General features: G+C 30.1%; 1 protein-coding gene and 1 long non-coding RNA gene across 4 annotated transcripts in view; one reads left to right on the top strand and one right to left on the bottom strand.

The window, feature by feature from the left end:
* The window catches only part of LOC145259241 (uncharacterized), a 55,112-nt gene extending 42,853 nt beyond the window's left edge, over positions 1–12,259 (top strand). Inside the window, exon 3 of the long non-coding RNA XR_013864144.1 lies at positions 12,102–12,259. This is a non-coding gene — a long non-coding RNA (uncharacterized LOC145259241). The remainder of the gene's footprint in view (positions 1–12,101) is intronic.
* Positions 1–12,412, bottom strand: part of LOC145259194 (ADP-ribosylation factor GTPase-activating protein 1-like) — a 175,767-nt gene that overhangs the window by 113,761 nt on the left and 49,594 nt on the right. For all 3 annotated transcript variants that reach the window (XM_080116977.1, XM_080116999.1, XM_080116988.1), the window contains exons 5-7: positions 10,953–11,021; positions 10,572–10,668; positions 7,142–7,198 (exon numbers count right to left, since the gene is read on the bottom strand). In XM_080116977.1, the coding sequence (XP_079973103.1) occupies positions 7,142–7,198; positions 10,572–10,668; positions 10,953–11,021 (223 nt within the window). The remainder of the gene's footprint in view (positions 1–7,141; positions 7,199–10,571; positions 10,669–10,952; positions 11,022–12,412) is intronic.

Genomic DNA, 12,412 nt, shown 5'->3' with positions numbered 1-12,412 from the left:
AACGCAAAGCAAAATTGTATTTGAAAATTAAGTGGTATCACTAAGGTAAAAAATAAAAATAAAAAATTGACATCAATTTTAAAATGAATTGTTCCAAAATCAAATTCTGTCATCCTATCGATTCAAGTTGTTTTTAAAAGCTGTTCTTTACATTCATTTCATTTTAACAAGTAAATACAGCTTGCTGTACAGATGAAGTTGTCAGGAGTAAAAAAAAAAAAAAAATTAATGCTCTATAAAGAAAACCAAAGAACTATAATATATCTAAAGAAATCATTGCTAACACACACACAAAAATTCATGCTCTTCTTATTCTAAACAAAACATTACATTCAGCTCTCGTAATTTCCAGCCAACAAACATGGCTAAAACCTCAGTCATCCATGAAGATTAGTCATAAGTGACTACGCCTGTTGTGAAAGACGATTAATCATCTATATATCTAGAAAAGTTAGAATGTGTGTGTGTGTGTGTGTGAGGACACTTCAACCTATATACTCAAAGAATCTTTGATCTACAGACTTGAAATTTTGTATATAGGATATTCAGACATGTGGAAAACTTTTTTAATCTGTTTTAATTTGGGAAAAACAGCTGCTAAGAGGTCAAATTTGAAAAATTGGTACATGAGGGTTCATCGGATTGTTATCTGTTTCTCAACTGTTTCATGACTGCGAATGCACAAATTGCTCACATTATGTTAAGAATGAGTAGGTCTGAAAACACTTTTTAAAGATCATGTCAAGCTGGCCTAATGGTTATACTTGACTTAGTGTCTTTAGTTTTGGTTTCGATCGCAGCTTGATTATCTCTTTCTTTTTTTTTTTTTTTTACTTACAAGAAGTGAACTGTTTAGAAAGAATATTTGTGTTCACGTCTCAATTTCTGTTCTTTTTTTTTGTATTTTACTTCATTTTTTAAAGGAATTCAACATTACATTTAATACTGGGCAATGTAGTTGATAAAAAAATTAACATAATGGAAATAAACTCTTACAAAATAAAAAATAGCTATATAAAAGTCTATATAAGTTTTAGTTAACAATTACCTTAGTTTGCCATCTATTGTTAAAACTAAAATGCAAAACATTTGTTTCCTTAAGGTTTTTTCCTATCATCATATTTGATTCAACATTTGTTTTACATGTTTTCATGCTGACATGTGTTGAACAACTTTTAAAAATGAACTTTCAAATATATCTTTAGCCAGATCTTTCATTTATCTCTCTTTCTCTCAAATCCATCATATCCATTGAGTTACCCTGTCAACTGACCCTGTTACCGCAACTGTTCTACATCCACTAGTTCAAGAATTTCCATCCATTCTTTCAATGTGACCAAATTAATGGAATCTCCTCTTCTGCACTCATCTTCCTATACTGCCCAAATTTAATCTTCCTCTGAGATAATCAGATTTAAGGCAGTTTTAAAAACCTCTGTTACATATATATTGTATCATAATCATACAATTTTTAAGCATGCAACACATATCCTCAACTCTCACTAACCAGGTTTCATTTATGCATCACACTGCATACATATGCCTTATAGATTCTTCCTTTGGGCAACAGTGGTAATGCTTTGCTAGTTGGTAATGGTAGAAGTTGCACGAGCTTACTTCATCCACCCATAATTCTTGCAATCACATTAGTACCAGCTCTACTCTGCACTCCAATAGTATTACCAAAGTAACAAAACTTCAATAATCTATATAGACCATACTTTAATGCAAAATATGTGCTAAACTGTACATTAGTTCTGGAATTGAGTTGTTAAAAAAAAAAAAAGGAAAAACAAAAAACACTTGTTTTAATTCACTGTAACTTATAATTGAATAAGTTATCCATCTGTCTCATAGCTACCTATACATTTCTATTGACCTCTCACATTCATATAATGCAACCATTTAAAGAATGACACTTTTCAGTGTGGCCATCTAAGTTATGTGTTTGTACACGCCACATATACATGTAAATTAAATGGCAAAATAATGAGTTTCTTTACTTCTATATAAAAATAAATAATACTTTAATATAAAATATTTTAATCATGCAAGATGAAAATCTTTAAAAAATATGTCACAGTTTAGAGATTTGAAATGTAATCACAATAAATAATAGTGATTGTGACCCAACGGTTCATGTGCATGTCTAGTATTTATACAAAATCAAATTTAAAAAAAAAAAGTTACAATGAAGATACAAAATCGTATAAAATGCTATCTTCAATTCAACTAACAAAATCTTTAAAAAATGCTAGAAAAACTATTTACCATTAATAGCATATTCCAAGTTGTTATAAGATATTTGATAAATATATTTACTAAAATATATAAACAAAATAAAATTATGACATACTAAACGATCACAAGTATGAAAGTGCATTAAGAAAAATGTACTTCATTACAGGCATGGCATTCTCATTTAACAAAAAGAATTTATAAAATAAAAAGACAATCACAAAGTTTAACTAAGGGAGATAAATATCCAATACTTAATGACAACAAAAGAAAATATCACTTAACTAATAATTAGGGTAAATGTCATGTAGGGAATAGATGCACAGCATATTCCTTTATAAAATGTAGTCATTAAACTACAGAGAGGGGTAGTACGTATTCACATACATGCATTAAGAGAAAAACAGCTGAAAGAAATTTATCTTGAATAACTCATTGCTTCTTTATTCAGATTATTTCAACAATTTACTAATAAAAAAACACTTTTGTTATAATTTCTACTTCTTGTCATTTCAATCATTTTGTGACCAACCTCAGCCTTTTTCAGATGTTTGCTGTTGAACTTAAGAATCCTTGAAGTACACTCTTTGCATTCCATTCTCAATAATATTCTTTTGACCAATTTGTAAAATCGTTTTACTACCTTTGCTAAGGATTGAACTCGGTATCTCAAGATAACCTGTACACTTTAAACAACGTCCACATTGTTTTAGTCATGTATTTTTAGGACAAGTTAGTGAACTTTTGAAAGATATGAACCTATTAAAATGTTCTTTATTGATAGAGACTTCAACATTCCATGAAAGCTCCCGAGTTTGACATAATGCACTGAAAGTTGAAGAGAAAAAAAATGGTCGAAATATTGTGATAAGATGTGGGAACCAGTCCAAAAATCTATCTTAATAAATTTGTGATTATATATAGCTCTTCCTTTTTCAAATTCAGCATCATAAAATATTACCAGTAAAAAAATTCCAATTAATGAATTTTATGCTACTTGTTTAGTTTAATCAAGATATTAAAAAAATGAAAATATTGAAAACAAAAACAAATAAATAAAAAAAGGATTGTACGCACCCACTATGAAATAAAGTTTCCATAAAAAAAATTTCACTTAATTTGATCAAATATTTTTTTTTTTACAGAGGAAAATCAAATTTTAATGATATAATATCCCAGTCATGCCTATTTCACTGACAAGGAGGAGAGGGATGCCAAAAGAGATAACTCCATCACTAAAGTTTGTCAAAATTTGATGAGATTATTTTGAAACATGAGCAGAAAAAATACCTGTAATACTCGTAAATATTTTAGTTTTTTTTTTACTTATTTTACAGAGTTTCTGTGTCCTTTTTTTTTTTTATCCTTTTTTCCTTTTGTTCTTTGTTAATCCCTTTTTTCATTTAAAGGCATGCCCCTCCTTGGCCATGAAACAGACAAGATGGCCATGAGACGATCGATCTCATTAAAATTTGATTTTCCTCTGCAAAAAACTACTAGATCAAATTCAGTAAACTTTTTTATGAGAGCTTAATTCCATAATGGGTACATACAATATATACATTTTTCAATATTTTCATTTTTTTAATGTCTTTATTAAACTAAAGTAACAATTTTATAATCAAGAGAGAAGCTTTGTGCTTAGTCATAGTTGGTCTCTCACACTTAGTCATATATTTTTAAAATACATTAAAATATGTCAAATTAATTGCGATCTTGCTAAGAACAACCCAAAACACCTTTTTGATCTCCATGTGTCTAATACAAGCAGACATGTTTATTATCAGAATATCATCCAGTCTGTATTTACTTGCTTTCTATTGCAGCAGAGTGTGGGATAAAGGCAGACAATCAAGGTAAGCCACCTTACTCGGGGAGGCACTGATATGAAAATGGCTATGAACAGACCCATCAGCATTCCCCAATAGAGATGTTTCAGGCGATTAGCAATAAACTAATCCCCATTCCTGAGGAAGATAATAAATTTGAGTATTTAAGGTAATGTGCATGTGTGTGTGTGTGTTTTTTTTTCTGATCCATTTTTTTTTAATTGCCAATGATTTAGCGTTCTGCTAGATTGTGAACATGACATCTCAAAAAAAAAAAAAAAAGATTTCATAAACAAAAAAAATACTATCATCCTAACTGTCTCAAAATGCAATCTGCACCTCTCTATCATTGAAGTCTTACAAAACAAACAAACCCACCATCAATTATGTTCGATATGAAGGGGAGAGAGTATATTTAAATGCTTTTGAAATGGTTTTAATCAACTTCCTTAATAAATTCACCGATTTTAATTTTGTAACTCATCACATGCCTGACAAAAACGTTTACAGATATGGTGAGTTCCTGCTCACACGTAAGTAGAACATGAAATCATGGACTTGTCAACTCAAAAAGAATGGATCAGAAAAAAAAAACACACCTGTCACTATTGTTTAATCAAACATGTATCAAAAAAAATAAATGCTACATACACACACACACACATATATATATATATTGTGGATTCTCTCATCGAAGACGATGAATGAGGGTTTAGTATGCAATCTTCAGCAGCTCCTAAGCTGTGACACCACATGCATAATTGCAATCCTGTAGACATCCAACACACTCCTTTGCCTTCGCAGATGGTGAACCTGCATATGCTCGTCGGTCAAAGATGCTTTCTCGAGTGAACAGATAACCCTTTTTTGCTGCATGCTTTGAAACATACATATTCATTTTTAGGTGGATTTTTCTTGTGTTTTGCCTTCATATTTGCATGAAGGGCATCCCTATGACAAAGGCGGTTATGTTAAAATTCTTTGCTCCCTAGGAAACATCTTCCTCCATTCTCTGAAATCCCCTGCTGCACTCTCCCAGGAACTCAGAGAAATTCCACAATGCTTCAGGTATATATATATAAAGTAGTAGCGTTTGTGTGCATATACAACTTTCCTACAGCCCACACCAGTGGACCGATCATGACCAAACCTGGCATGACGACGGTCCCCCACCTACAGATGGTGCACACTATTTTCCAAGGCAAAGGTCAAAGCTCATGTATATATTTACTCTCTCACAGCCCACATCATTGGACTAATCATGACCAAACCTGACATAATGATAATCTCCAACCTAGGGATGGTGCACACTATTTTTCAAGGTCAAAGGTTAAGATCAGGACTTTGGTAATATACAGATATATAAGGAATTTTTATTAAAAAAGTGAAGGGTAAAAAACATTCTCAAGGTCAGTAGTATTATCTTTTATATCTTTATTTAGATTTAATACCATAGTTTATGGATTAAACAAAATATTTTATCTTTTTCTTTAATTTAAAAAAAATTTTTTTTTTTAACTTGTTCAAATTCTTTGTGCGAGCTTCCAAACTTTAAAAAAATAATCGGTGCTAGTGCAGAGAGTGATCCGCGCTATTTTTTAAATCGTATTTCCAAGTTTAATTAAAGTTTTATGATATGGTTTTTTTATTCAATTGTAAAGTTGAAGTATAGAATAGATACAAAACACCCTCCCCTCCCCATGTTAAGAATGGCTTTTTAAATAATGTTATTATTTACGCCCGGATCACTCTCTGCACTAGTACCAGTACCAAATAATCTTATAAAAATGTTCAATTTAAGAAAGAAAAAGAAGTATTAAGCTTAAGTACGGATTTGATCAGTATCTTTGCCCATATAAATGTAATCATCTGAAGATTTTCAAAATATAGGTTTCTTGAATTCCACTTGGATTTTTGAGAGAGAGAAAAAAAAAATTAAAATATAAAAGAATTGTTCATTACTATTAGGAAAAAACAAAATATAAAAGAGAATTGTTCATTATTATTAGTAAAAAACAATTACAAAACTATGTCTAGTTTTGAGATATATATTCTGGCTAGAGAGAACAAAGATACTGAACAGAAAAATTTCAGTTCACAAACACAAAATGTTACACCAAAATGTATTTATTACTTGGTGCAAACAAAGATGTAACACATTCACATCATTTTTAAATGTTGTTCATTAATCTTACAAACTGAACTGAAACTTTTCAGAGTCATCAATCAAGAAATTATTAAATTAAAATTAACAATTTTTGCACTTATATTATTATATAACCTTTATATAATAGTGAAAAAGGGTCACACATTTTTATGAAATCATTCTGGATTATCTGGACTATTGTTCTCATGTTATGACCGATGTAACCTTTGGCCTTCTTTACAAACTCAGGAATCTATATGTCGAAGTTAGACCCTATAGAGAATTTCAAATTGAACCCTTTATTTAATATATGAAGGTAAATTGTCCTTGTCTGTTAGCTATGACTGGGTAGAAGTATAAAATAACTTTTAGTCTTAGTTATTAACACCTGTAATGAGGATTAAACCTTCAACATCCAGAAGGCTGTCATTTAAAACTCATTGATACTAAAAGCACATTTATCTATTGCACCACAGATTCATCTACATCTGTAGATGAAATAAAAGGTTCAAATCAAAATTCCATAAAGGTTCTGGAGTTCAAACTGATGTACCTGAAGAAAGTCTGAGGTTATATTGGTCGAAATGTTGTGAAAATAAAAATAAAAATGAGAATAGTAATCCAAATACAAATTATTAATCCACATCTAAAAAAATTCCTAAACATAAAAATCCTAATATACACATCTATTAAATTCATTTGCAGCTTTTTACAGCTTTTTAATGCAAAGTTTGCAAATTTTAAAAGATGAAATGCTCAATCTTAATAAACAAATCTCTTAAAAAGATTGTTAGTCTCAAGAGAAAAGCATGACTATATTAAATATATAGAATCTTGTTACTGACTTTATTAAAAATGTATTTGTTATAGGAAACTATATTAAAAAATAATTTTAAGGAAAAGATTTTTTAAACAAATTGTAACATACCTGTTCTGTAGCCACAGATGCAAATTTGCTGGCACTACGTGCAAAAGAAGTCCAACCCTGAAAAATGAATGAAATATATTTTGAATAAATAATTACTGTTAGAATATTATGCTGCATAATGAAAGTTAAAAAACTAATTTTCTGATTAATCCATAAATGGCATTTAAAGATATATACTCGTGAGTAACATTCCTTTGCCAAAAAAGAATCCATCTATAATCATGACATTATTTAAAAAAAAAATGCTTTTAATCATTTTACTTATAGGCAAATGCCTATACTTTTTTTTCCATAAATGACTTATATTCATTTTGTTGAGGTGATGTGAAATATGGTCCATTGTGTTATCATACAACTCAGAGACAAGTGTATTATTAAAAGTTTCCACAAATAGACAAAATAAAAAGGAAATATACTGGAATTATGGAGTACAGAAATTTAAAAGATATATGTGAAAATTTGGATTTTGTTCAAGTATGTTCTGAATTTTTCTCCAGAAACCTGTGTGAAATTTCTTTCGAAAATGACAAAATCACAGCACGATATAATTCTGACCTGCTTTCTTGGATAAAAAATAGACATAGGATTTCCAATTTTGAGTCAAATTTAGGATTCAGAATTAATTTAGAGTTTTTCAGTTTGAAGCAGTTGACGATTAGCGGCTTGAAGGTCCCTCGAGAGATACCAAAGAGATTGGAGTCAGAGTCAGGTGACAGCAGATGGAGAAGATAATTTAGGGGTCTGGCATGAACAGGCATCTAACAATGGACAATGGTTGAGGTTCATTTTTCTATACTATGTGATTGTATCACGTACACACATAATCAGAACTGAACAGAATGAAACCAACAACTCATGTTTTTATTATAGTGTGATCACAAAGGCAATCAGGCTACATGGTAAACAGTATATTGATTTAAACACTGCACCAACAAACTTGCCACCGACATCACCATATTCAGTTTAGCACCTGCTTTACATGCTATCATATGTTGGATGGCTTTTAGAAATTGACTTCTAAACTAATCTGCCTCTGGCCAGGTCTTTATCCCTCTTTTTCAGTTTCATCTATATCACTTCCTCCCAAGCCTTCTCCTACCAACAGACCTCATTTATTCTACTTAACTTAAGAACTCCTCCATTCTTTGAACGTGGCCACACCAAAAAAAATCTCCTGTTCTGAAAACCTCTCCCTCTTCTGTCCAGATTAACTCTTTCTCCAACGTCATCAGCCTATTGTAACACTCACATTACACATCCATTGTATCACTCTCATATCATTTCTCTCCAGGCAACACGTCCTCAACCTTCATTGGCCAGGTTTCATTACCATACATCATTACACTGCATACATATGCCTGATAAACTCTTCCCATAATCGACAATGGTAATACTGCTGGTTAATAATGGCAGAATTTCCCTAAACCGAGTCCATCCACTCCTAACTCCTGCAATCATACTCATGCCTGCTTTTCCCTCTACTCTAATGGTATTACCAAGGAAACAATATTTCTGAATACTTTCAATAGCATCACAATCCAAATATATTTTCTCCACATCATGGAAAATTAGTTGAAATGTGTTATTGTAATACATATTGTCATAGAAAGAAAAGAAAAATGGAAAACAAGATAACACAAACAACTGCCTACTTTATTTAATCCGTTGCAACTCATTTGTCATTTCAATGATTTAATATATTATTTATTTTAAGTTATTTGATATTGTAAAATTTATGGTATATAAGTAAATGAAATGAGGCATAATCTATAGTTTGAAATGGAAAGATTTTCTTCACCCATGCTAGATAAAATCTTATAAGATTGAGAAAGACTGATGGAATAAACTAAGCTGGATTTATTAGCGAGTATGATTCATAACAGGAATTGGCTGAGATTAAATTTATAGACAAGTTGCAATCTGCAGGGAAACAGTCCCATGGTAATATACAAAGAAGCTATTTATTTTTCTGATAGCAAAGCAAATTCTTGCTGTGAATATCTTACAAGGAGTGCAAGTTCAAGATGAACCGGATTTATGAACTTTCATGATGAGTACATATATCAAAGATTTTTATGTATATATATATATATATATATATTTTTTTTTTAATTAAGTGTAATTCTAAATAAGCACCACATCATGTCTCAACTTGGAGATCTCTGCGTTTCAAAAATTTTCAAAGTTCAAGAAGATGCACCTAAAAAAAGTTGAAGGTTTACATTTGCCAAAACGTTGTGAGAATAAATTCCAGGATGAGAACAGTGAATAATCCAAATTGGAGATCTTTATGTTGAATTCTAAAACTTGTAGATGAGTTTGAAATAGAGATACAAACAAATTACAAACAAAATGTTCAGTTTTTGTTCCCCTATATGAAAAAGCAAAAATAAAATCTGCATGATGTACGTACCAGTGGCAAAACAAAAATATCATATTCCAAAAAACATGTAAACTGATCAAATAGTGTTATTTGTATATAAGAAAAGCAAGTTTCATGAATATCCAAAGAATGACCGTCTGGCTCACCATTTTGAAAAATTCAAGAAAAAAAAAACATAACTCAACAATAATTCATGCTTGCTAGATTTATGTTGTAATGCGTACAAATTCTCATAAAATCATTTAAAATTATTTCCTTTATAAAAATAAAACTTGATTAATTTATGTAATTTTTAGAATGATATTTTTGTTAAATTTTTTTTTTTGTTTGCTTATATAGGGGCAATTCTGAACAAAAACCGGCAGACCTGTACAAGAATGCCCACTCCCTTAAAAATGCGTGTTTTTTTACCTTTTTAAAAAGTTTTTCCTACGATTATCATAAATTACAAACTTTATCATATTAGCAGAAAAAAATGTCGGAAAAAAAAATTTAATAACTTTTAAGAAGAGGTTCTAATCACGTGACACATTGGTAAAGAAATGGACAGTAAGTCAAGTAGCAATAAAGTAGAACATTATGAAATAGTGAACCCTCTTAAAAGTTATTAAATTTATTGTTTCAAAATTTTTTCTGCTAATATAATACTTAAGTTTGTAATCTATGAAAATCGTCAGAAAAAAAAAAAAAAAAAAAAAAAAGGTGTAAAATCATGCATTTCTAGAGGATGAGCACTCTCATACAGACCCGCCCAAAAACCAAATGCTCAATTAAATAAACAAATGATTGTGAATTAGACTTGTAACCCCTTTTCAAGTAAACTTACAGGTCATTAAATTTGTTGATACATAAGTATTAATGCTGTTAAACATACCTAGCTTGAACTCACAATAATGATAACTATTTTTACAAAATATAAATATAATGACTAAATAATTTGTGTTTATATAGATAGAAAATATATTTTGAAAATACATATTAAAATATGTCAATAATTATTTTAATAAGTTTCATTTTTATAATGAATTACCTATGGAATTTACTTACCGATGAAAGGGATGAAGTAAGGTATTCATCTTGAGGTACTGGGTCAGGGCTGCTACCAAAGCCGATATATTTTCCTCCTTGACTTGGAGGCAGATCTCTAGAAAAAAAAAACAAAAAAAGGAAACCATTTGTTTGTTAAGCTGATCCAAAAATAAATATTGATAATGAAATGTTTCTTTCTGCTCAAGCAGCAGAAGAAATTGCTATGCAAAAATAAAAAATACTGGATGAATTTCCATAAATTTTGGTACACAGCTTATTTTTACCCTAACAGGTATGTACATTATAAAGTTGCTTGAGCAATTATAATTTTTTAATATTGAAAATGTGCACATAAAAATTTAAATATAAAAACATAACAGTGATAAGCAAATTACTTACTCGGATCGAGAAGCATTTTCCACCTGTTTTCTAGTGAAAAAATCTTCTTTTCTCCTATCAAGTTCATCTCTGGAAAAGAAAAGTTAAAATCAACCAATGAGTAAATGTTTTACAATATGCAAAAATTATGTAATTACTCAAAATATGAAGCAATTTTATAAAAAACATAAACATATAAAAAAACAAATGCTATTTATATTATTTACATGTTTCAAACTGTTATACACAATACAATGATGAAAACATTGCAAATATCACAACTACAAGAATAATAACTTGGTTGTTTCTTTCATTTTTTTTACTAAAGGTCAACACTTCTGAAGGCTAAAAGCCACTTGAGGATAAGGATTGTTAAATTTTCAGTTGAATGCCAAAGAATAGAAGCAGATTGAAAATAATGAATGGAATGAATCAAATGGAATGATTTATGGGGATGGTGTATAACAAGTGTGCATTGATATTGGATTTGAAGATGATCATGTTGTAACCTTCAGAAAAGCAGTCTTGTGGCAACATGTTTCACAGGTGGCCAGTTGAAAAAGAAATCTCATTTGTTCATAACTTTGCTTTTCATCACAAATTGGTATAATGCTAATTATATTAACAAACGTTCTTTTTTCAAATCTGTTCTGAAATAATTCCTCGAAAAAAATTGACAGAATCAGCTTCCACAATTTTGCCACTACACGTGTCCAAGAAATGTTGGGTTTTACAACATCTCAACTGTTATCCAAAGCTTTTGTGCTGAAAGCATACAAATATTTTGTACATGATTTGTTTGTAGATTAATTTGTTTTGTAGGCATCTATTTTTTTTTATGATAAAATAGTTTTTATTTAACTCTAAGATGGGGTTCTTAGAAAACAAAACAAAAACACTACTTCAGGTCAGAGTGAAAGTAGGTATAGCTAAGTGGCAACATCACACTCCTCAAAGCTCATAAATTTAATGCTGGATGCAGTTTTGTGCCATACCTAGGATGCTGCACAAGTAGGCAGATATGTGACTGTGTGTGTATTGAAGTTTAAGTAGTTAATTTTGGAAAAAAGCTCTTAGGCTTCAAGTTTTTTATATATTCAAATATTTATTTATGGTATTCGGTTTAATTGTTTCACTGAAAAAATTGTTTTTGTTTTTTTTATTTTGCAGAACATGATTGAATTTTGAAAAGCGAAACAAAATAAACAGTAACATCAATGTTTGGTGCATTTTAATCAGGAATCAGCTATCTTCAGAAAGAAGATAGAAGTTTTCAAAGAGTAGGAAGAAAAAGAACGGGTAGAAGAGTTTGGAAAAGATGGATTTCAGGGTAGAGGCAAACACATTGAAATAAGATTTAAAACTTTTAGAGCATCACTAAATAAATTTTAACACATTCTTGACCTTTTTGCTAGGAACAAAGTGTAGTATCTGTTCTGTTCATGCAGTCTATTCAGTCTTTTGATCAGTGAAGGAAAAGT

The sequence above is a fragment of the Euprymna scolopes genome, chromosome 3 (genome assembly GCF_053919585.1).
Source record: "Euprymna scolopes isolate OS-2025 chromosome 3, ASM5391958v1, whole genome shotgun sequence".
Taxonomy (NCBI): Eukaryota; Metazoa; Mollusca; class Cephalopoda; order Sepiida; family Sepiolidae; genus Euprymna; species Euprymna scolopes.
Note: the sequence above shows the minus strand (reverse complement) of the source record. Positions and strands in the feature narration are given on the sequence as shown.